Below are 27253 nucleotides of genomic sequence, written 5' to 3'. Positions count from 1 at the left end.
ATTGTTCACTTGGAAAACATTTAAAGTGACTTTGCTCTGCAGAAGCACCTCCAGGAAAATTAGAATTTGAATTTGGTACCTGTTATTATTTCATGAAAACTGTTACCTTTCACCTTCAAGTCCTGCTTTTTAACATGCTGTGTAATGTAATCTAATGTAAGTGGTTCTTGTATAGCCCCCCTCTGCCACTATTGGTATCCTTGCTGCAATTGGCTCTGTAAGACAAAAAGGGTGGTGGGATTTATTTCTGAGACAGAGGGAAAGGCAGATAGAAAACCTGTGGTGTTGATGAGGGTAGGTCGAAGTACTCCGCTCCATAGTGCCAGTCTTCTTTCTGTGGGTTTGGTGGAGGAGCCTGGGAGTATATTATCCACAGGGAAGACCGCAAGATCTGACAGACTACAGTGCTGTGGCTCTGATTAGCTGCTGATGTAGGAGTGTCTGACGGGCTAAATCGTGGCTTGGTTAGTGTTGATTTGCTAACAGCTAGGCTTGTGGTGGCCATTTGTGGGGGTTTTTGTGTGTGTTTGTGTGTAGAGTAGACTAAGGTGGTAGGAGATTTTAGCGGGGAGTCAGTTAGGCAGGGAAGGTGGGAGTAGACCCGACAAGGCAAAACAATCTGCAGCCCTCCACTCAAACCCCTGCCTTTTTGCAGACAAGTCCCATTGCACGAATTCACAATGCCACCTCTCTCTCTCCCTTTCTCTCTCAGTTTCCCTCTGTCTCTCTCTTTCTTTCTCTCTCTTGCTGCAGGTTATATGTGATTTTACCTGTGTGAACACCAAATTGGCTATTTAACGAGACGGAAATAGCTGTCAAGGAAATATCAAGCAACTTTTTTCCTCAAGCACAATATCTACATGTATTCCGGATCTATAGTGTCAGAGTGAATACAGGTGTTATGTTTGTAAAATTTTATTGCACTAACAAAAAATACATTCTACCCACAAAAGCCTAACAAATATCTTTAAATGGCGGGATATCAGGGACGGCATTTAGGGGTGTGGCTCTTTACTTCTGGAATGGCTGGCTTTCTTGTGCAGGCCCCTTAAAAAAAAGAAGAAAAATAAGAACAGGAGCGCCACAAGTCTAACACTTTCAGCACAGACCCTAAATAAGAAAGAATAGGAATACCAAATAATGTGTCTTTCCGGAATTCTATACAATAACTGCTAGACTCATTAAAGGTTTATTTCAGGCACACTTCAGGGGGTGAGTCACTGATTTAGTCTGTTCCTCAATGCCTAAACTCCGCCTTTTATCCTTCTGAGGTCGATAAATGATTAGCAGCACAGGTTGGATGATATTGGGTTTATATTTTTTCCATATAAAGCGCTTAAGTGTAAGTGCTATATAATAACACATCATTATCATTTGGTCATGGACGTCTGCTTTCATTCACTGTAATTTGGTAATATGGGCCTATACACACTGATCTTAACGATACATATGGCGATTTATTCTTGTATGAAATGTACATCACATTATAGTGATATCGTAACCATATTTTTCGTAGCGTACAATGCTATGTAATGCCACTTCCTGTTTTGTCAATGGGTGAAAAGTCGTGTTCCATTGATTCCCGCGCTATCACTTCGGGGTGATGTCATCAGGGGGTCAAGTGTTGTGTGATGTCACTTCCGCTACCCCTGGCATTTTGGTGAAATTACATACCTGTGGGATATCCCCCGAATACCCCTTTGCTCTTCTACCCCTGTAGCCTCCATTTCCCAATTTCATTTTTACATTTGTATTACTTTATTCTAATTTTGATTGTTTAAATGAATAAAACGTGCACCTGTAATGAATTACAGGTGCACGTTTTATTCATTTAAACAATTCCTCCCTGAAATTCGAATTTCTAACCTCTATTAGATTTTGTATACCCTCTTTATTGAAGAATTTCATTATAATTACACCATCTATTAATGACTAGTGTTTCCAGCAAGATTATCACTGGTCACCATAGGTACATTGTACCTGTTGGGGAATAAAACAAACATCTGTGAGTTGGCAGAAAAAACGAAGGGTCAGTGTGGAAATTTAAACATGATTATAACCTGCTGGGACTTAAGGGAGGGAAGAATGTATGGTTCAGTTGAAGGGCAGCTTACAATCTAAGGACCACAGTCACCTGTTTAACCTTCAGTCCATTGTACACATCTCTGTCTCTCATGCCATTCACAGTGGCATTTCCACACCTTCCACCATATAAACCTTGCAATTAGCGTGCATGGTGTATTTCATAAATGGCACGTGTCTATGAGCTAAATGATCAGACTATTCAATTTGCACTTATCAGGTGAGGAAAATGATGGGGTGGGAGACACAGTTGAGGGCAAGCTACCAGGTTTTGTGGGGTGAGGCAGAGTGACTGGGGTAGGGCACAGGACTCACTGACTCACTGAATAGTAAAACATAATTGTTTTAAAACTAAAATGCAAACAATATTCACGGAGTGAAGCTGAGTGTTGTCAGCGTTGGACTCGCTGTTTTGCAGGCTTTCAGTATCGTTGTGCAAGGAAGTCCATTTTTATCTTCCAAATACCCTGCTCTGTCGCGGAGCGACGCAGAGTGAAGCTGAGTGTTGTCAGTGTTGCCAGGGGTGCACGGAGGTGCCGGGCAGAATCACTCTCACTCCAAACCAAAAATTAATTTAACTTCTGTCTTCACAAACTGAACACCGACAGAGTGCTTTCTGGAGGTCGAATGAATGAGCCAGGGCCCTCGGGTCTTCTCCTGACCGAAGCGGCCGCAGTTCTTCCTGGAGATGACGGAGGAGTACATCCGCTTACGAGACAGCAGCGTCGCTTTCTGACTGCCGCTGCCTGTGGAAGCACGCCTATGGAAACGCGAGTGGCCCCGCCGGTAAGCTGTAGCAGGTCCCGTAAAAGGACCTGCGTTTCTATTCCTTCAACTAACTCTGAAACTTTTTTTGATTGTCGGACTAGCAACTCTCCCTTACTTGCAATGGCTACAGCCCCTTTTACTCCCGTTACCCCCTCTACATCTCAAACATTTTTAACAACACATACATCAAATGGCATAATTGATACAACTCATGATACAAACCATGAGAGAGCAAACAAGAGCCTTGTCATGTCTGAAGTATTCCCAGAGGTTGTTATTGATCTTGCCACTGACGAAAATGTAGAAAACAAAGATATCGCTAGTGATACACAAGTTCATCAGATCACTACAGCCTCTAAAAAAATTGGAGCCCGTGAAAGCCAACCTATCACAGCTCCTCAGTCAATGGACCACGCCTTAGGCAACTGCAAAGTTAGGTCTGCGGAGAATGAAAGTGAAGAGCGCTTTGATTGATCGTTTGATGAGGATATTGAAAGCAGCTGTAAAGACCCCATTACATCAACTCACCGTGCCCAAATTCAAACCGAATGGTGCACAAGCGACAATTTATCTTATCCCACAAGTGAATTGCCAGCGGCTGGCTCAAATGGCTCGCAAAACAATGTGGCGTGGTCCAACTCAGCCTGCCTACCTGACCAACTAGTCAGCATTACTAGAAGCCCAAATCGACGCAGCTCGATTGCTGCTGTGGACAAAGTATTAAAAGATCTAATCCAAATAAATACCAGTCTGAGAAGCAAGTATACTGCTGAAAACAGAGCTGAAGCACATTCCATTGAACTGCACAAAGAACAAGAACACGAGCATGAGCCCCAAATGGAGCTCCAAGTGGAAAACATGACGAATACCTCAAATTTACGACCCGAAATCCAAGAAACCCAGGAAAAACAGAATCCGTGGCTCAATCCTATGGCTAAAAGGAAAAGACTTGACTCTTTAGATGATGATCACAGAGACCAGCTGTTTGCATCGCAAAAAGACATGCCGAGGTGCGAGAATCAGCGGGTCTTGATTGTCTTGGATTGAGTCATACTTTGTGCCGCTCACCGCTGATCCCCATATACAAGCTCTACCTACAAAGAAAAAGAAGTGTCGGAAAGAAACGTCAAAAATCACCAGATTAAGGTTGACACATAACAACAAATCAAACTCCAGAACACAAAATATAGCAGAATGCCTATCTAAAGAAATCTCCAGAGAATTGAATGCACTTATATTGTCCGCACATACCATATCCATGTTACCATATATGAAACTATACGAACAATTGAATGAGAATTTAAAGGATCAAACCACACTTTTAGCTATGTTGAACACAAAGATGATCAATGTAGAGCAAGATCTGAAAACTTTAAAACAAACACAGCAAGAGGATAATTTAAGAGCTGAAACAAATGTGAAAATCATATTGGAACACACCAAAAACAGTGCGCTTGACAAACGACTATTTGCAAAAGTAGCAAGAGAAGCGATCGCCTTGCTAAAACAACAGAAGCTGAACTCCACATCAACGGAGATGGAACTAAATGAGAACAGAGAGCTCCTGGACGTCAGTGCAAAAATGACATTGGTTACCAATTTAACCGACTCGAATGTGCAATCTATAATCTTGAGGACGGGAAATGTTGCTAAGACGAACCAACAAGAACTAAGCAATGGATAAGATTATATGAACGATAGACCGACCAAATGTAAACAAAAACTGAAACAACTAACTGGTTCAACTAGCAACAATAATGCCGACCAAACTAGCGAGAAACTTGCCTTAATAAATGGCACCTCTGCAAGTGTTGGAGAGAAAGAAAAGCAGAATTTACCTTGACCACTTGTGATTCATCCTAGATGCGCGGATGCTGCAATGTCGCTGCCATCTGGAAGTGGTGGATCAGTGACCAACTTGAACAAAAGTGTGGAGATTGAATCTGTATTACATGCTGATCAATCTGAATCTAACTTGGTTTCCAAGTATAAAGACAATCATAATCTGGAAACCTGTAAAGAGAACGAGTTAGAGGATGCTACGCTGAAGAAAGCAAAGGCTACCTCAAAAGAACTGTTCGCAATCTTTGAACCAAAAAAAATGGAGCCTGACAAAAATCCTAAAATAGTGGAACCAAAAGATGGGAAACAAACGAAAAATATGAAGAAAAGGAAAACGTGAACCAGAGCAAGCGTGCGTTAATTTCTAAGGAATATTAAAAGCTTTAGCTTTACAACATCATCCAAGCAAGAGCAGGACCTTTGGTAAAGGCCAATACCGCCAACCAAACAGCTTCGGTAAATGTCAATCATATGGACAACATCGAGGCACTAAATGATGAGCCAATGCCCGTTGAGAGCTCTACTGAAGATCTTTTAAATTTCTCGACATATGACGAATGTGAAAGAGACAAAGGCAGCCTGAATGAGATCCTTGATCTAGCACCGAATGAAGAATGTGCACCTACTGAGGTCCTAATTAACATCGACGTCACCGCTCCACTGGACGACGATACAACATCTGCAAAAAAGACTATTCCAAATAAGCCATCATTTCTTTCTGGAACTGGAAATAACCACAATTTAAGTTGTCTTCCAAGTGAGAAACTCGCAAATCCGCAAAGAAGTGCGACTACAGACCCATCGAAACATGCCAGCGATACGCCACCCTTATTAGGAGATACATCTAAAAAATTCATTACACTTGAAGCTAAAAGAATGTTAACTTTGACCTCCATGAAACGAGATCAATTTGACATGAAGCCTACTTCTCGTAATGCGAATCTTTGGAAATACGAGCAAGAATTCGGAGCACTAGAGGCAAAGATGGCCTTAATGGATGTTGGCTGAACCAAAGCTTTACCAAAGCCGGAAGGAAGATGCAGAGCTCTGCACACGAAAAAATCTGAACTCTACTCCCTGAAGCTGACTAAAGATCCTTCCTCACAATCAAAGAGACCATGCGATCACCTTCAACCATTGTCAGAGACCAGGCATTATCATCCTAAAAGTAACACAGATACCAGAGATGACTATGACTATCAAGGCCGTCAAGATAGAAACAACAAAAAAAGGGGAAAAATCTTTTGCGACTCGAGCGAATAGTAAGAGAAAGAGATGGACTCTTGCTAAATAGGAAAAATGTGATGAAATTATTACACCACATCCCACAACTAAGAACTGTGGTTTCCGAAGACATCCAAGTGGTGGAATTCGAAGAGGAAAAAATCAATGACTGTGTGATATTATACATAGCCTCAACAATTATCCGTGATTCAATATTAAATTTGGGCATGATCTTGAACTCATTGGGATTAGACATAAATTAAATCTGGAATCCAAAAGAGAAAGACCTATCGAGAGATTTAAAATCACCTCCAAAATTCAAAATAAGATCTAATTGTGGGCCAGTACAACAAGCCGAAAAAGGCAACTCAGAGAGCAAATTTGTCTCCGTCGTGAAAACAAATAATGACGAAATGAAAAATCAGATCAATGATTGCACTGTAGTAATATATGTGAACCTAGATACTGAAACACAGAAGAACATCTATTTACAAAATGAGGATCTTGATTGGACCTGGGTCTCTAAAACGATCAACATCACTAAAAACAGCTAATGCTTAAACCTCAAGGATCCTGGTAACAAATGCGTAGCGTCATGGAACACGCAAGGGCATACGCATTTATTTGGAAACATACCCAAGGAAGTGCAGGATGTAGATTTATTTGCCTGCAAGAGACTTGGCTATCGGAACCAACAATTGTAGAAGGATTTGAGATTGCGTTTAATCCAACGATTAAAGGGATCAAAGGATGCCCCATGTCCGGGATGGTGATCCTTGCCAAAATCACAAGTGGCATACGAATTTGATCATCAACTAACGTATCGACGTACGTACAAGTATGCAAAATCAAACTCCCGGCGAGATATGTTAAAGAGGAGAACGTGTTAATACTGGTAAACATCTACTGGCAACATGCTGCCATATAACTGGAAAACTTCATTGAAACAATTTCGGAACTCATCTTCGAAATTAAAAGACATGAAATAGATGTATATATTTTAATATGTGGTGATCTCAATATAAATTGCTTCCAAGATAAAATCCATGATAACCACGTTGAGAAAAAAACCAAAGATGGACATGCGGCAACACTCTGGATGCTGGAAATGAACGCATGGAATTTACAGATGTTAAACGGACAGACCATAGGAGATATTCCTGCTCAACCAACTTGGCGAAGAAATGAGCAAAGCTCAACAATCGATTACATGTTCATAAATGAGAAGTTAAGAAGCGAATTAAAACGGTTGGAAATCATCGAAATGAAATCTAGTGACCACAGCCTGGTTAAGCTGTATGTGAAATTACAACAATGTGGCAGAACAACTGACGCAGTCAAAAATGCTCTTGAAGTGGAGCCAGGACGCAATAGACTACGATTGAATGCAACCCAAATAATTTCACTGCGGACATCATTAGAAACAAAACAAGACATGGATAAAATCGAATATACTACTCTCTTGGACACTTATCAAGAGAAGAAAACTTACAAAAGTAGATCTGATTTCTCACAACGTCATGTATGGGATGCTGAGCTTAATCTGAGGAAAAAAAATTGAACAAAGAACTAAGATTGCTAAAGAATAAAACTGATCTAAATAGCAAAAGTAAAATAAAACAACTTAAACAAACGTACAAGAATTGGCTAATCAGCCATAAACACATAATGCTTCAAAGAGACGCAGAAAGCATGATGACAACACTTGCTAACCGAAATACAAGTGATTTCTGGGCATACTTGAATAACATCTCAAGTCCCCAAGGATCAATCATAAAATCCATAATATCGGAAGAAATATGGGTAAAACATTATGCAGAAATCTTCTATAATGACATCGCCAAGGGAATTGCATCATCAACCTCAGAGTCTTAGGGGTCAATTGAAATAAAGAGAGAAGACATATATCGTAATATCAAAAATCTGAGTACCTCAAGAGCTCCTGTGCCAGATGGCTTAACAAATGATCTCTTAAAACAACATCCGGAACTTATGCCACTTATTATTTACATCGATCTTATAGAACCGGATGATTCCATTGTCCTGGCGAAGTGCTATTGTTGTACCGATTTTCAAAAAGGGAGACCGCACAAACCCGAAGAACTATCGACCAATAGCATTGCTAGATGTGGTGTGAACATTTTTTGCCACCCAGCTCCAAATCCAATTGTCAAAATGGATCCAGGACTCCAAGAGATATGATCGACGCCAATCCGGATTTGTGAAGGGGATCGGTTGCGGACTAAATTTGACAATCCTAAATTTCATAAAGATGGAAGCAATCCATCAAAATAAGAAGATCCACGGCATTTGTTGATTTATCCAGTGCCTTTGATACCATCGACCGAGAGATGCTCTGGAACAAGCTAACGAAATGGAAATGCCCGGACAACCTGCTCCAACCCATAAAAGAGCTACATACAGATACAGAAATTAAGGTCAGACTAGACGCCTGCGGAACTTTAAGTAAGTCAATAAGAACAAATCAAGGTGTGAAACAAGGCTGTCCATTAGCAGCCACGCTGTTTGGCCTATTTCTGTCAGACATTGGAGAAGATTTAGAAGCTGTAAATTCCTTCCCACCAAAAATCAATGGGATGATTGTAAACTGGATGTTCTATGCGGATGACATTGCATTGTTAGATTTAACGCCTATTGGCTTAACACGAAAGCTATCCGCTCTTGAAGGGTATGTAAGAAAAAACAAATTAAAAATTAACCCTGCCAAGTCCGAAATAATAATACTCCAAGATCTCTCTCGAACCAATAACAGAAACACGAAATGTGCCCCAAAATGGAGGTTATCTAATGAAAATCTGAAATGTGTAAATAAGGCAAAGTACCTGGGAACTTGGATTAACAGTAACATAACTGATGCACCATGGGCCGAAAACGCCAAACAAAAATGTAAACAACTTGCATGTCAAGGAGTAATTATAAACAAAAAGTTTGGAAAATTTTCCCTGTTACCTGTGCTAGCCCACTATAATCAAAAAGTGACACCAACGTTGATTTATGGTGCTGAAAGTGTCTTAGGATTATCAGCAACGCTGTGGCCAGAATTAGAAAATCAGTACTGGAGGCGAGTACTACACCTACAAAAGGGAATCTCGAGTGCTTGTGTGCGATACGAATTCAATCTAATATCCATGCAGGCCCGAGTGTTATGGAATATGTTATCCATATACAGGAAAATTATCCTAACAAACTGTACTCCACAGTTTAAGATCCTACAAGATGCACTGCAGGGCAACCAAGAAGCCCTGTTGTGAAAATGGGCCATTGGATGTGGCAATCAACTAACACTTCTGGGTACAGACCAAGACACATTGAAAAATAACCCAAACTATGTTAAAAAAAAGTTATGGGAGCTTGATTGGTGTACAACGATTGATGATCGGAATCGTCACAAGCTCATGGAAGATGCAGCAACTGAGGCTAAAGATCGAAGGAAATGTTACGCTCACCTGGCTCCCACGGGGGCATTGATCGGAACTGGGCCGCTGTTGTTTCCACCAGCGTGACGCGTAGCGCCGAGATGACTGACTGGACTGGCCCACTCAGCCTAGTTTGTCTGGCTTGCAGGAATATCCTTCTGCAAAGGGGAAAGGGGATTAACCACCCGTGGAATTGAGCGTTAACCCACCTTCCCCACCCCCCCCCGTTGTCTTCCCACAGATCACTCTTGATGTCCCCTCTTTAGTCTCACCTGATGGTTTGGAAGGATGAGCTCTCCACCCTGCATCAAACGCAGGGGCGCGTAGATGACCAGTTACTTCACTGGTGTGGAGGAACTGGCGAGTTCCAGAACGGTATTGACTCTAAGAATCCAGGCAAGGCGCCGTGAGACGGTAGGTAGAAAGAGTTCAAAATGTCTGATCTTCACTCTGTCCGATTCCTTGCAGGTTGCCGGTTTGCCGTCACGAAGAGTTCCACGCGGCAACTGGTAAGATTTAGGTAAGTCTATTGTGGAGATAGGTTTTCCCCTATAGTCCTTTGTTTTCCCCTTAGGGGCCGGGGTACGGCGAAGATGCAGTGCAAGCTGCGCCGACCCGAGATGAGCTAATTACTCCCTGTGGTAAATCAGGTAAGTCTTGGGGGAGTAGCTTGCCTTATTGTCCTTTTGTTTCCCCTTAGGGGCCGGGGTACGGGGAAGATGCTGTGTAAGCTGCGCCGACCCGAGATGAGCTAAGTACCCCCTGTGGTAATCAGGTAAGTCTTTGGGGGTAGCTTGCTTACTTGTCCTTTTGTTTTCCCTTAGCTCACCTTGTTATTCTTGTCTCCATAGGTGTCGGCAAGCGGCCGGGAGGTGCTGAAGATCGCGATGGAATGTGGAGATGCAGCGAAGGCCGGTGAGTTCAGCGCGGCGCTGCGAGATGCGAGGCGACGTACGTGTGACTTCTTGCTTCCAGCTCGAGTGCGTGATGGATCAAGGATTCAGGTAAGGATTACTGTGATGCTCCCATTCTAACCTCTTCTCCTTCTTTCTTCTTATTTCTAGGAGCTCCGGGCTTGAAGCGCGCGTGGCAGAAGACTGGAAGCTGCTGCAGGCAGGGTGAGCGTTACGCTGCTGGATGCAGAATAACGCGAAGTGTGTGCTGCTGTTCGGGCGTGGTTTAAATAGCCTTGGAAGAAGTCCCAGGTAAGTATCCTTCCATAGCCCCACCCGAATAAAAAGTAGTCCCTCAGGTAAAATAGTCCCTCCTAAGCCTCATTTGGCTTGAGGCCCTTTGCAGCATGGTCTGCATCAGGTAAGTATGCAGCATGGTCTGCATCAGGTGAGTTTTCTACAATGAGCCTGGCGCCCATGGCGCCAGGACTGACTCTATGTTTATGAGCCTGGAGCCATAGGCACCAGGACTGCACCCAAACAGCCCCTAGCTGGGGTCCTTGGGCGCGCTCAAAATGGCATGATGACTGCTTCCGGGGTTGCTGGGCCTGATCTGGTTTCCCGGGGACAGGCATCATGACAGGAAACCGCTGCAATATGTGATGAAGTCAGCCAATGCAAGACATCGAGCTATCTACATGAAATTCCGACTAAATCTCTTTAACACCAGGGTGAGTCAAGCGATAAGGGCGTGAAAAATGACAGCGATTTTAAGCTGTCGCTTTTGCAGTAAACAGCAAGAGACTCTCAAGCATCTAACCTTATACTGTGAAAGCTTGAAAGACTTGAGATCTGTGCATTTGGGAAACCTGGTACGACAATATTCTACCCTCTGTGGCGAAGACTTATGAGGAAAATTCTACAGTCCGCATGAAAAAGACATTTATGGGTTGACAAACTTTCTACAATCCCTGAAGATTTTGTTAAAAACCCAATAAGAAAGAAATGGAAATCATACTGAAACTAATACCAGTGTGTCGGAGATGAAGAAGTGCGAACTTGCGCCAAAGTATTCTTCTGATGCCGCCGCGGTGGAAACAAAGCTGGTTGATCGAACAAGAGGGAATCATTGAGAACCATAAGACAAGCTGTGGCAAAGAATTTGTTATTATGTATCGAAATTCTGCTAAACGTTGTTTTCTCTAGGCCCTCCAACACACTATAGGAGGAGGGATAAAGAATTCTTTAAAAAAAGTTTGTATAAACTAAATGAAATTAAAAAAAGAAATTCATTATATTTTTTTTTATTTTTAAAGTGCATATTAGTTTACAAAGAAACATTTTGCACAGAACCATCCAATAATACAAAATACATAGTTCAATTAAACTAATCTCATACAGGAAGACTAAACATGTTACAACATAAAATCTATTAAAATGTACCCACACATTAAAAAAGGTAATATCACACCCTGAAGTGCTGGTGCTAATACTGATCCTGTCTTCATGAGTACAGATTAGTTAATCTTCTTTAAAAAACAAGTTAATAGCGTTTAAAAACCCAAGTAATGAGAGTGACAGACATAATTAATGCCAGAAAGCCTGGGTATTTGTCCAACTAATGTCATCTACAAATCTGCTAAAGAAATTAACTTTGTAACCCCTGCAAACTTGTCCATTGTATAACAAGGTGGACTAGATTCATCAATACTCCCAATTCCTTACAATATTCACCGCTCTCTCTTGAAATTGTTCCCCCATTTCTAATACATCTAATTTCATCAGTTGGTAGCAAACTCAGCCGAACTCTCAGGAATTGTTTTCGCCAATACCAATTCAGTATAGTGGACAAATATTTAGGGATGGTGCCCTGGTTTCGCAAATCTCAGTGTAAATGATTATATTGTTTGTATTTCAAAATTGCATTCCTAGTGTCCATCCAATCCTTAACAAAAGTCTCCTTTTGGCTTCTCAGGATTCTCAAATGAAAGGGTCATTGTTATCACATAGGTTTGCATGATGTTTTCTGCTCTCAGCCTAAAATTAAATTCCTTTGCTTCAAATTTAGTAACAGGCAATGCACTCAAATCATTACTAATGAAAGAAGTGTGGAGCTCAACCTGAAGAGCGTTACACCCTTCTCCCACTGTGATGGTATAGTAAAATGCTGTTAGATGCAAATTAAAACTTTTCGCATTGTTCGAATTCCAAGTAATAACATTTAATTGTGGTTAACGCGTACATTTGTCCTCTTCTTAATAAATAATAGTTGTAATCATGAAAAAAATAACAAACAGCACAGCTATTCTCAAATTTAAAAAAATTAAATTCCATTAATAGATTATTAGATACAAAATGATAATCTATACAAGAAGAGGAACTGCCATTAGTCCAATTATTGTGTGCCCCAAATCTCCCCTTACATTTCCATTGAGCATTTGCAGACCCCAAGAACCTGGTAATGATAACCATTTGCTACCATGAGTAGGTTTTTTTGTCCACTTTCTTATTCGGAGGCCAACACGTATCCCTTGTAGGAAAAGATTATAAACACAGTTTGCACCATCACTCATCAATAAATCCATAAACTCAGACAATCGGGCATGAGAAGTGTATATCGCGGAATATGAGTAAATGTTTCTCAATATAAAAACACTATTTGGATACTCTATTGTCTTCATCTTTATTTTGACCACTAGGATACCAAATTATGTATTCAAAACTATTAAGAGAGCAATCAAAATGCTCAAATGTATGGCTGTTATTTGCCCCCCCCCGAAGGTCTACCTCCATTGTCCGAGGTGGCTAATTGTTTTACTGTTTTATACCCATCTATGATGATCGGTGATACAAACCACACTTCCTGAAGCAGAATAATCAGTTGTAGGCCCAAATAATTTCTACGCTCTACATTACCACCACCTTAGAGGCACAGCAAAGCCAGTGCCATACTAACAAATGCACAAATGCATGTGTGTGCACGCCTGCTTGCTAAGATAGTGAACTGCACCTGGTACCAATGCTGCTACTGCACCGCACACCCAAGCCACCCACCATGCTGAAGCAGTGCTGCCAGTGAGCAGGCTGTCTAGAGCAGTTTCCGGGCATGAACAGTTCTTCATTAAACTGGTTATCTATCACACCAGCACTGCTGTGGCCCACACTGTTGTATTTTGATGTGTGACTAAGCCTAACTGACAGTTAAACAAAATGAAGTTGCCTAAACCCCAAATATCATAATTAAACTTAGTTTGAGACAATAAGTACCGGTGCTCAGAAGCTGGGGCTCAGCCCCGGCAAACACCCCACAAATTAAACACTGTTTATAGGTTACTGAAGTGTTGTCTATTGCATGGAAATTACCTTTAAATCCACCCCAAAGTAGAAAACAAAATATGAATTTGGTTTATCAAGGTTACCTTATTACTTCATTTGAAATGACAAAATGGATTTATGACCATGTTTAGGCAGATGATTGCTGTGTATTTTTATTGAAACACATTTAGGTCTTTTGGCAGCTCACAACAAGTCAGAAGAAAATTTGACAAAGTAAAGGATTTCTCAAAAATAGGAGGCTGAAATGTCACACGGTTATACAAGGAGGATATGCATGGGCTCTGTGAAACATTTTGAACACTTTGGCTCGTAATGTTAAACTCCACAATATATAACTAAATTAATATGCCATGCTTCCTGAATATAAGTTGGTCGCGCAGTTCCATAACCTGGGAATCCCCCTCCCAAGCAGCTAAGTTGAGGTCCGAAAACCCGCCATCTTTCTAAAATTCACTTCAGTTTTCAAGTGTCCATAATTAATATGTATTTAAACAATGTATTTATTATGTTTTTCAGTGAGCTTAACAGGCAAGAAAATCCAGTCTCTGACTAAACTCACCTTACAGACAATTATTTATTCTAGATTCCCCTCAATGGTTATGAAGCCCACGAATACAGAGAATACAAGTTAACTTTCTTGAATTTTGGGGAACTGTTTCATGCTTTTTTTGTATACAAAAACAAATATGCTTTAATGTGGTTTAAATGACTTTCTATGTAAAAACTCTGCTCTAAATCAGAGATGGGCTCGAATATTTTATGCCTAGTGCTCTGCGAAAGCTTGGGAAGATATACACTTATTCAGTTTGATTTTGTGATTTTCAGGGTCTTTACGTATGACGAGGAACATCGATTTTTAAGCTGTTCAGATTCAAGCTTTCTTCGGCCGAAGGTCATGGTGACACCCTATGGCGGACAGCTCAAATACATTCTTCCAAAGGGGAACTCTCTCTATGTGCACCTTAAGGACAAGGACCGCATCCGTCACAGGAAGAGGTGGTCACAGGTACATTTTCTGTGGAATGCAAGCAAGACATTCCTCAACATGTGGTGCCACTGTTGAAGCTCACCAATTAACATATGCTTATTGTAATAAGGCAATACTTAGCAGTGTCCAGGGCTTTAACAACTGATAATGTATTAGATGTTATTGGCTGGGATTTCTCGTGCAAAACGTTCTAGGATACGCATCACCTTTCAAACGGTCATGTATCTCTATAAAACTGCCCTGATCCCCCAAGCCTTCTTACTTGAAGCCGATGTCCCCTGCTCACATACTACTGCCCTTTCCCCAAAACAAATGGATTGTTTTTCTGCAGATGTCATCCCAAAGAAAATGTCCCTGTCTTTCCACATTCCTATTCACCACAAATTATTCTAGAATTCCTCCTTCAATATGATGGGTATGATTTCCAATGTTTTGGCACCCACATTTTAAAACTGTGCCACTAGTCATCCCTGTTCACTCATTGCCACAAGTATGTAGCCTTCCTGCCCACATGGTGCTGCTCCTTTCCCACATAGTTATGTGCTACAGATCGCCAACTCTCTCCCCGTTAGAAGTGCTGCTCTCTAATGATTTGGGACAAATGTCCTGTACCTCATAGCGTACCTCTTTGGTCAAGACCATGTTTTTGTGGATGTTGCAGATGTGAGGGTCCACCATTACGCATTCTAAACTCACTCTGCCCCCACACATTCCCTGTTAGCCTAGATTCCCTCCATAAACAAACCAAGCAGCATGGCTGAAGTAATGGCTTACCCCCAGTTCTTGTCAAGCCGGAGGGCTTTCCTGACATTAAGTGTTGGAGCATAACAGAGAGAAGATGATATGTTGCAAATGGGGACATGGATGGTAGGTACCCAGTCAATGTATCTAAAACATTACAGAGTGATACATTTCGCTGCAGATTATAAAACAGAAAAACACAGAAAACATTAAATAACTACATAAAGGGTACCGAGGTAAGGCGTTAAAATGGGTCGGGATGGGGTTGGGTTGGCGTTATAAGACTGGAAAATCAAGGTGTTTGTGGGGGACCCCCCAAATAAAATTTTTAAAAAATTGGTGTTGTCCGGTGTTTTGACCATGATGAAATGTACCACTCTGTAATGTCAGTTGGTAAAATCACAAATAAACACATGGACTTCCCTGAGCTGATGCATTGGACGTACCCTCCAGGGTTAGGACTCTGTAAGAGCCTCATGTTACTTGGCCATGTGGTTGACTATAAGGAGAGAAGATTACCTTGTGAGATTTAGCAAATTACCTTCTTATCTGAGGGGGCGTTTCATAAGACTGAAATTTTTGATTTGAAATGCAGAGACACAGTACACGCGAGAGAGATCATTATAACACGGCTGCCCATTCTTTACTTTCTCCAGCTGTGCTTGAGCTCCACGTTCAGAAATGTGCTTTGAACAGGGTTGCTGTGTGTGTGTGCTGCTCTTTCAGATCATGTACCTGTATTACTTGCTGGGATGGAAACTCTACCGGAAGTACCATACTTCAGCAACGATGGAAGGGGGCAAATGGCAGGAGGATTTAAAGCTCAGATTCCAGGTACTCTTCTTAGAATTATTTCCCATATTTTATACACTGGTGAAAGGAGACATTTTGATAAGAAATGTGGCAATGCGACAGAGAAGCCAACACAAAACACTTGGTTCACGTGTTGTCTCAATTATCAAAACATGTTTTGCCTACGCTCGGGATAGTCTCATCTCCTTCATTATAAGCACGCCCAGATTGGAGACACTAACAACGGTGCGAGTAAAATAAATACATGTAGTTTTGCTTGAACTAAAGCGAGGCATTCAATATTCTTCATTTGCTATATAGAAGAGATTGGCGTGGTGGTTTGAGGGTGGCTGTGCTAATAAAGATATGTAAATGGCTATAAATAATCTCTCACATTATGCTGTTTGCCATCCACAAACCCAGTGGTTTCTTCCAACTCCACCACCTGGATCTCATGCTGCTAAATAACCTATCCCAATAATTCATTATAAAGCACCTTGCAAGGAGATTCCGCCACTCCCGTTGTTCTCCTTGTCTGCAGTGTTTCTGAGTGAAGCACTCACCTTTCTTTTCAATAACTGCAATAGGTACAGATATAAAAGCATACTTTTTCCATTGAGTTGGACTTAGATTGTGGCTTGATATTGTTGAGTCAGGCTATTGTCCTCAGTTAGCGGCCTTCTTGGGGACTCCCATTCCTAGATACCTATTGGACAAAGGCATTCTGTTGTATTCTTAGGACTGTGTATCCTCTACCTTTGCATCATGGACATTGAGGGCCCGATTCATGGAATATTTGCCTGATTCAAAGTGGATTTGCACTGCTGAAAAGTTACTTTGCACTGCCGACACAAACCCTGGTTCATGGAATCGTGCAAAGTCCGGGCAAAGTCATTTTGTACTGCAAAATTAACTATGCGCTGACTTTGCCCTGACTTTGCACTGTAAAAATACACTTTGCACGGTTCAATGAATAATGGTTTGTGTCGGCAGTGCAAATTCACTTTGAACCAGGCAAATATTCCATGAATTGGGCCCTTGGAATCTAGGAAATCTGGAACGAACAATCTGCATGTTTGTAGCACATATGCATGTATTTATTTGCGGTTGGAGTGAACTAAGCAGTACCGGCAACATTGGGGGAAATGTCTGATTCTGCATTTCGGACTATTATGAAATTGTTATGTTTTTCCCCCAAAACATTCTTACCAGAATTAGAATTTGTTTGTCAACTACTTCAATAACGGTTCGTTTTTTCAATACACCAGTGCGCACTTTACATAAAAGATATCCTGAAAATAATTAATCTTCTGGATTATGTCCTGCGTAGTAAGCATTAGTAAGAGGAGATTTCACCTTTTTTTAATAAGAACTTCTCCAGTACATGTTCATAAGCAGAGCGAACTTCCTAATCTTGGAAAACAAGTAAGTTGCTGTGTAATCCTCCAGCAAAAGTTTAGTTTGCACTATTGCATGTCACTAAAGTAAGTGGGAAACTCAAGTAGGAAGTTGAGACTACTTCCGACAGGGAAATATTTCTGTGTAGTATATTTGTCCACTTTCCTCCCCGCAGAAAAATGAGCAAAGAAAATCATAGAAAGTAATTTAGGAGTTTATTTTATTTAATATTTATTTATTTTGATGGCGAGACAACAATACCGTAAGTCTAATGATGACTGATTTACTCTTATCCAAATATACCCCAAATAGTAACAGTCCAAATGATAGCACAAAAATGTATGAAAAGAGTTGTATTTTTATTCACAATTTCATATCATACTTTATCCAACAATAAAAAAGAGATTTCTAATATCATTGTCTTTTCTATGCTCTTGGCATTAGTTATTGCTGCTGTCACCAACATACTACACACCTGATACACTGTAAAATTAATCCTTAAAAAAAGTCTGCTGAGTTTAAAAAGATGACTGTGATTGCGCTGCCATCCCATGCACCAGAAACGCACCAGTATGTCCTTCCAATGTGGATGTCACTTCTGAAGGGGACGGATTGTTGAATCTGCTAGTTGTTGATGTGAACTCTAGTTTACAATGCATAGTTAATCATTAAAGTGATTTTACCAGTATATACTCAATAGTAACACACACTGTATTGGCCATTAGAAATTAATTTGTGCCTTCTTCAGAAACGGCCTCTTATTATGACAAATCTCTTCAAGTTATTCCCTTCATGTGACGGTCCCGAAGTCATCACCTCATTGTTCATGACTGGGGTGCTTTCCAAATTAAAGCACAATAGTACCTGTTATAAATGATGCATTCGCTGACACAAGGCGTTATATTTTCTCAAGTATTTAATTGTAAGAGAAAGTCCCCAGGTGGGTGCGACTCCCTTCATTCTCATCTCATCTGTTGTATGGTTCTGGAATCCTGAGATTCCAGAACCATACTACATCATATGGATCATGTCAAGCAGTTATATACACATTATAACATCTCCCCCTCCACGTATTCCTTACAATAAAACAAAATAAAGTTTTGCATCAAGGAAATATGGAGAAAGAACAGAAAAAGAAATGTGACTGCAAGAAATATGAAGAAAGAACAGAAAAGGAAACATGACTAAAGCACATGGTGTGGAAACACCAAACAACAAAAATAAACTGTGTAACTTAATTAATTCTATCTATAATCACATGTAAAGGATATGGTTTTAAAACTCTGCCACTTTTATGCATCGCAAGGGTGACCAAAACAGGATGCTGCACTTAAAATAATGTTTAATAAAAAATAAAATCCTTCTTGAAATTTCATATTATTCTCCTATTCTTCGATGACATGTCACTCTTCTCACCAGTGTCTCTGGAATTCTCCACCATATACTCCTCATCTGATGAAACCCCTTCTACCGATGGTACAATGTCATCACACGACCACTTCCTGCCATCTTCTAGGATCACATACTTCCTTGAACACTTCACCACTCTTTGAGGAGCTCTGTATTTAGACTCTTCTTTCAACATCTTCTTTGGCTCTTTGACATGAATCCAGTCTCCCTCTTTAATCTCACTTTCCACCGCATGTTTATTGTCATCATAATACCTCTTATATTCTGCTTGTCTTTTCTTCACTCTTCTCACTATCTCCTCCATGTTAATCTCTCTATTCCTTTTTGCCACAAGCCATGCAGGTCTTAGTCTATTAGAGGCTGTGTGAAAGGTTCTTCTTCTGTCGCTGAGTGTGGGGTCACTCTATCAATGTTCAATGCCTCCTTTAATGTCTCTTTCTATGACAGGTTGTTGGAAATCGCTAGCTGAATTATGCCTTTTATGAATCCATTCATCCTTTCAACTAACTCATTGGCCATTGGATGATATAATGTTGTTCTGTGCTCAAAGGCTCTCTCTCTCATGACATTTTGCACCACTGTCCACATGAACTGAACCCCATTATCTGATATTATTTCTTGGGGGTCTCCTTATCAGTTAATAATCTCTTCCAGAAACTTTTCATGGTGGTAACAGTCCCTTCCGCAATACCCTACTTCACCCATTTGGATGTATAGTCTACTAATACAATGATATGAACCTTTTAGGGTCCCAGTGTTTCATATGGTCCTGTTACATCAATAGCTAATTTGGTCCATACAGACTTCAAAACTTCCACCAGTTGTAAAGGAGTTGGTTGTACTCTCTTCCCCTTATCGCTAACAGCACATGTTGTGCACTCCTTGACTAACAGTTCCATCTGATTCTACATACTCGGCCGCCAATATACCTCTCTCACCCTCCTTTTGGTAAGGCTTCTCCCCACGTGGCCTTCATGAGTAATCTCCATTATGCTCTCCTTCAATGACACTGGTGGAATGATTCAGTCTCCTCTGTATACACATGTATCATCACTCAGAATTTCATCTTTTTTCTTATTTAACATCGTGATGCTTTGATCAACATCCCTCCAGTCACTTCTAATAGCTCTTATCAAATATTCCTGTTCAACGTCTTCATTGACTGCTCTGGCCCATTCCTCCTTGGAAATACTTGGATGTATATGGGCTCCTATACACTCTGTGCTCTGTTCCTCCATGGATTCATCATCTCTCTCATTGTTACCATCACAGTCCCAAGGTAACCTTGAAAAACAGTCTGCCACAATATTAGACTTGCCTGGAGTGTATTTCACTTTAACATTATATTGCATGATGTCCAAGATCCACCTCCTAATCCGTGGTGATGTTAAATGTGGACTTTTGGATTGAGTACATGAATTAATGGTTTATGGTCAGTTCTCTGTTCAATTAGCACACCCAAACGAGACTTCTAAAGTGTTCTAATATCCACCTCACTCCCAACGCTTCTCTCTCAATGGTGGAATGATTCTTTTCTGCCCCTTTCAGAATTCTGGATGCAAAAGCAATTGGCACTATGGTGCCCCCTTGCACGTGTTCGAGGACGCCTCCCAACCCAATATTACTGGCATCCACTGAAATTATATTCTAAGCACTGCAATCAAACATTTTGAGTATTGCAGCTTTGTTTATGAATCTCTCTAATTGTTCAAATTCTTCTCTGCATCATCATGCCACATGAATCTTACACATTTACTCATTAGATCTCTCATATTTCTTGTCTTGTCTGAATAATGATGTATGAATTTTGAATGGTATTCAGTCAATCCCAAAAAACTCTTGAGCTGATCTTTATTCATGGGTTCAGGAATATCCAAAATTGTATCTACTAGGGCTTTGTTTTTGGTTTTATTCCTTCAGCATTTATGCAATGACCCAAGTACGTTACTTCACTCTTTTTAAGTTTGCACTTGTCTATCCTCAGCGTGAGACCTCTCTCTTATATTACTTGCAAAACCCCCAACAGTTTTTCATTGTGTTCCTCTTCCCTCATTGCTGAAATAAGTATATTGTCTTGAAAATAATGAACGCCTTGGAGACCATCAAACAGCTGATGCATCAGCCTCTGAAAACGGCTGCTGTCGAGGCTAACCCAAAAGGTATCCTCTTGTATCTGAAAGCCCCTAATGGACTGATGAATGATGTGAGGTGTCTCGATTCCTCATCAAGTACCACTTGGTGATAGGCTGAAGACAAGTCTAGGATTGTAAAGAACTTTGCCGGCTTCACTGTAGTTAGCATCTCTCCTATATTCGGCAAATGATGTCTATCTACCCAAATGTTTGCATTCAGATCTCTCAAATCTACACACACCCTGATTGCCCCATACGGTTTGTGCACAATGACAATTGGGGAAAACCATTCCGAGCTCTATTGGTTTGATAATGTCTTGTCCGCACAATCTTGCAAGCTCTTTCTGTAGGGCTACCCTCGTGCCAATGGGAATATTTCCTACTTTATGCACCATTGGCTTGGCAGCCCTTTCCAACACAATCGGGTGCTTAAAACCTTTTAATGTTCCAATGCTCTCATTGAATACTCTCGGAAAACTCTTTGCTAGATTTTCACTGGTTTCACAACTGTCTTCAGTGATGCTCAAGATGGGGATATTTTCTCCTGGGTGTATTCTAATTTGCAATGATGCCTGTTCCCACCATCCTACAATGGAAAAAAAAAATCTATTGAAACAAAACAATTGAAAGTTCTTTCAAATATGTCTCTACATCCACCATGGTATAAGGTGAACCGGTATCAACCATTATTTACTAGCATAGAAACCCAAGGGCCCACACCCCCTTCAACTGGTGTGAGCATCAGAATCTGTACTTCTTCCCCCATCCCATCAGTAACAGACAGCAGACTGTTCGGGCCACCAATATCCTCCAACACTTTCATGCTTGTCATGTTGTTCCTTGCAAAATGACTCCCGTCCCTTTGTATTCCACCCATGGGGTGGATCCAGCTCTACCTCTCCCCCTGGTATTCTGGCATACATTGCCAAAATGACCTACATAACCGCATCTGTAACACTCTGCAGAATACGCTGGGCATTCCTTCTCTATATTGGTGTGTCTGTACTTGCCACATTTGTAACATCTGCCTTGCATTCTATTAAACAGATCTTTCTCTTTCCTTATATTATTACTGGGGTTGTTTTTTTGTCATTCTTTTTACCAATTCAGTTAACGTCTCCTCATCCTTTTCATACTTTTCATCTTGGACATCTTGGATGTACCTCACTTCATTGCTCCCCATTTTATAATGCATCTCCCTCATGCATTTCTCCCCTAAATCCATTCATCTAGCTTTCTCAGTTGCCTGTTCCAAGGTCGGGTCCTTCGCTTGCCTCAGTCGTTGTTGGATGCAGGGTTCTGCAACTGGCAAAACTAATTGACTCCTCAAATATTCATCAGCAACTCCTGTAAACCTGCATGTTGATATAAGACCTCTTAGTGCAGCTATTTACGTGTCAACACATTCTCCTTTGTTTTGTCGCCTTCACTACGGCACTCTCATATATCCTATTGTTACCAGAAACAGTGGCTGAATCTCCTGAACCAACATCAATGTCAGCCTGATCTGGTAGTGTTCTGAATATTCTTAGGGCTTCCGCATGTACACAGTTCAATAATGTGGCTTCCTTCAGATCGTCATTGAATTTGGTCCCTCCTATCGCCCTCAAATATACCTGGAAACTATCTAACCATTGCTCCCAGGTGCATACTGGATTTCCTGGATGTGCCAGAAATTGAATTGGGGCAGCAATATTCTGCATCTTGGTTGTTGTACTGAATGAGTTCTGTTTTGATAATAACATACGCTGTTGTGGAGTAGTCTTTGTTTTATTTCATTTACTAAAGTAATTCTTGTAACATCCCTCTTGATGTTTGCTTGTGTGCATATTCCAAATGCTTCTTTAATAACATTTACCATTAAATTGTCCCTCCAACTTCAGTGTGTCTATTTTGTTTTAATTTCATTGTTTCCCTATCCGTTTCGTTTCTGTATACTTTGTGTCACTTTTATTGCATTCCTTTCCGTTTTGTTTCACTATATTGCCTTGTTTAATTCTTCACCCTCATCACTCTCTATTAAGTACTTGTGAGTGATTGATTAAGTACACTCGTTTATCAACTTTCATTGTAGCAATCCACTATCAGTTTTACCAGCTGCAGGTCGGCAATCGCAAAATTACTGGGTTTGTTCTGCATGCGTTATCATTGTATCTCCCTTCCGCTGTATGCTGCGTGTTTCGAGTTTGCTCTGTATGATAGTTTATGTGGTTGCTATGGCAACACTCATCTGCTTGCAAGATGGCCCCACGTACTCAATGTTTCTTGAGGTCATTTTCTCTAACTCTCCATTCACGGCTCACGTATCCTTTCATATAATGCACCTCAACTGCTGTCTCTTCACAGATTCGTACGCGAATATATATTTTCAGTGCTAATCTGTCGTGACACTCACTGGTAAATGCTTGCCATGCCACTGATTTCGTTCTCCGACTTGCTTTGTTCGTGAACCAATGGTGATCTGTTACTTCGCATGTCTTCCATTCATCATTTCACTGCCGGGGTCTTTCTCTCAGCAACAAACGCTCCTCATCGCCAATCTGTTACAAATTATGTGTTCGCTGACACAAGGCGTTATATTTTCTCAAGTATTTAATTGTAAGAGAAAGTCCCCAGGTGGGTGCGACTCCCTTCATTCTCATCTCATCTGTTGTATGGTTCTGGAATCCTGAGATTCCAGAACTATACTACATCATATGCATCACGTCAAGCAGTTATATACACTCTATAACAGTACTCAAGGTCATCTGTGTAGTTTTCAAGTATAAAGCTACTTGTGTTAGCCATCCCTTTGCAGTATTTATACCTAAACATAGTGTGACACATTCAAACTCAATTCAAGCAAATTCAGCACCAATAACTGGCCCTCCACTGTAAATAGATCTCAAAACTCCTTTCGGTGCAGCATTCAATCCCTTGCTCATCAGTAGCAGAATGGGCAGGCGCTATGCCACACAAGTAAGTTGAAAACTCACATAAGAAATAGTTACTACTATTGATAGGGAAAAACAATCCCAGAATTATTTTAGACCTATAAAATTGTTGCATAACTTATGTTAATAAATTTTAGGATGCTTTATTTCCTCTGCTTATTAAAGACAATCCTAAATAAGTTAAATTAAGTTGTCAATTATTGTGATTGAGTGAAAACCAACACTTCACTATTTAAGGTTAGACAAATATTTCATAAAGTAAACATTAAACACAAATATTGAATTTATTTGACCTAAAAAAGTGAAACATTTTTCCAGTGTGTGTAGTGGTTTCATTGTGAAAACCTTTAAACTTGGAATATCTTCTAAAACGTGATGGGTAGGACTATACATCTGGATTCACAGAGAGGAATTGAAATGTTTGTAGCATCATTTACCCATAATGTATTGCAGGTAGCCCTTTCACTTGGGGGGAGGGTATATTCTGATACGAGAGACAGTAGCTCTGCAGCTGTGATAGAATGACCCTTAACTTAAAGTGTGGTACAAGAGTGCCTGTGTCTCAATTTCATGGAGATTGCTATTTGCCAATTAGGAATAGGGTGTTTCTGTTAAAATGACAAGCTGTGAATGAACTAAAACTGATTTTGAGAAGAAGTCCCGTTATCAACTTAAGATCTGCTTGCCTTTGGTCTTGCAGGCTTGAAGTTGAACCAGAGTTGAACTGATTGTTCTGTAAACCTTTCCTTTGATAGCTTGGGCCTTGGGATAGACCTGCTGCTCCTAAGCAAATACCTGAAAGAACTAGAGGGCTTTGTTTGGTAGATGTGGTGGCTTAGAGGGAAAATTAGTTGTCTAGCTCACCCTCATTCGGTCTCTGAAAAGAGAAGTAATAGAGTACCTTAAGGCTCTCATCCCCACATCTGCTGCTCTGCCATGAACACAATGGGAATTTCAATTCCTATGGTGAATTGTCACACATCTACAGATTGAGAGATTATATACTGCCATTATTTAAACCTATGAATTTAAGTGACTATAATTTAGTTACTAATAGATATGTGAAAACACCACTGATTTAATTACTGTTTCAGGCATTTTGACACAGGTTACCGTTATACTTAAATTGCCCTTAAATTCAATGGCCAAATTGAATAAAACAATTTCCAAAGCATGTCTATTACCTGGTGTTAATAAATGGCTTGCCGCCTAACCTATGAATGATCACAGTTGCAAGGGATGTTTTAGCAGAAGCTAAAACACACAATATGGATAGGTCAAAGAAGTGGGATAACACAACAAAGAGAATCATGCATGCAATCCTGCCCTTAACAAAAATGGCCTCCAAGATATCATGGCTCCCCAAATGTAAAATGGAACGGGAACAGGAGGTAGATGCAGTCTTTTGATTTGCAGTTTACCTTCTACCTGCACCAAACATATATATCTGATTGGTGTATTTTGTCAATGATAATGTTTTGCAGGAAAAAAAAGTGGAGAAGTTTGTGATAGGTACTGTTGGGTAATTCCAATTCTAAATGTGATAATTCCCTGTTTGTCTCTCTTTTTCTGAAGTATTTGAAACAGCATATGACCCTGAATTTGATGTCACATATGAACATACAATGTACCTCTCTTTGGATTCTTCTGCTTTCCTTTATGGGGGAGCTCTCCTGTGCCACCCCCTACCCCACCCTCTCAGCCCCAATCTATTGTTACCTTTCCCCTCTCACCACTATCAGTTTTTTGGCACTTCACAAAAACCGAAATTAGTGCATAAGTTGTTCCTGGATGTGCCAGATTCGATGAAGCAATCTATTCCCATTAATTTATAATCTCACCATTCAATTTCATGTTTGGGGTAGAGACTGGTAAACGGCGGGACAAGTGTGGGGGGAGTTAGGGTTTCTTATGGGGATAGGGCATATCAAAAGTGAGGGGTGTGAGTGAGGGGATCAATGTGCAGGGTCTATGCAGGTGTCCCCTTTCAAGACGAGGGCCAGGGGGAAGCAGGCGATGAATAAAAATTGCCCTCAATAGCAAAACCTGAGGCAAAAAAACTGCATCTCAGCAAAGTGTCCTCCAGGCAATTTTCATAGATACCCTCGGGGTACCTGTACCTGGGTGTCCTATTGTCTGGTCCTCAACTGCAGATATGCTCCCATGCTTAGAGCTATCAATAGCTTCAACAGTGAACTAATAGGGGGATTTTCCAATCCATTTATAGATTAATCCTAGAATGGGATAAGTTGTTTCCGAACCTCCTGCTAGCATCGAAAGTGGGCATCTCTTTTGCAGAGTGGCCTGCCTCTTTTTCAGCATTTCACAATGCTCATTGCTTCCAATTGCTTTGGGGGAAGCACTATGTAGGCTTTTAGTTTTCAAGATGGTGGAAAGCATTTTTTGTGCCAGAGTTGCCAAACTGTCTTAGCACTGCTCATGTCACCCCCCACAGAATATTTGACATGAGTAAGGGGCTCTGCATGCAACTTTATTGCCCAAATGTACCCCAGCTGAACAGGCTAGAAGGGCATGTTTTTTGTTCAAGCCATTCATCAGAAGGCCTCTCCTGTGGTCGCTGGTTCAGTGTCAAACTATCTCTTCGGATCACAAAAGACTTACCTGTCATGGGCTAAAGGTATCTGGTATGTACTCGGAAGAGGAATTGCGTTCCTAATAACTGGCCCTTCCTTCTTTAGAACAAATCGGTGCATGGCAAATTCAATAACTTTATTTCTTATTAAACTAAATAACTTTATTTTCTATTGCAATCAGAATCAGCTTTATTTCTGATAAAAGTGTTTTCCTTAAAAACATCCAACAATAAATAGATATGATTGTGATTCATAATGTCTCAAAAGAAATTATCATAAGCACATTTCACGGAAATCTAAATAGAAGGGAACAATAAAACATACACTTGAAGCAGACATAGTCGGCCATCACACAGTACTCACCCTGCTCGCACACAATATTGTCTTTTCGGGCACTGACCCGAAATGGTTCCCATTCTAATTATCTTGTGGACATCAGACTTCAGATGAGTTCCCTCAGGTGTTAACATCACTGGGTCACCTGTGGAGTCCCTCAGGGTTCCATTCTATCTACTATCATATTTAACCTCTGTACGGAACCACTGAGTTCGCGCCTAGAAGACCCAACATCATGATACGCCAGTGTGCTGATGATACACAATTGTACCGAAAGGTTAAGCTGTTGCTTGATATAAAAATATATAATATTAGCACCCGGCGACCAAACTTACCCAGCTTGTTTC

The 27253-nt window shown here is 40.7% G+C and overlaps 1 protein-coding gene across 1 annotated transcript in view; it reads left to right on the top strand.

Annotated features, from left to right (window-relative positions):
* Window positions 1–27253, top strand: part of LOC138467576 (chitin synthase chs-2-like) — a 282914-nt gene that overhangs the window by 126647 nt on the left and 129014 nt on the right. Inside the window, exons 7-8 of the mRNA XM_069607709.1 lie at window positions 14408–14588; window positions 16038–16145. Coding sequence (XP_069463810.1) covers window positions 14408–14588; window positions 16038–16145 — 289 coding nt within the window. The remainder of the gene's footprint in view (window positions 1–14407; window positions 14589–16037; window positions 16146–27253) is intronic.

Source organism: Ambystoma mexicanum, chromosome 4q, assembly GCF_040938575.1.
Source record: "Ambystoma mexicanum isolate Mex_15411 chromosome 4q, UKY_AmexF1_1, whole genome shotgun sequence".
In the NCBI taxonomy this organism is placed as follows: domain Eukaryota; kingdom Metazoa; phylum Chordata; class Amphibia; order Caudata; family Ambystomatidae; genus Ambystoma; species Ambystoma mexicanum.
Note: the sequence above shows the minus strand (reverse complement) of the source record. Positions and strands in the feature narration are given on the sequence as shown.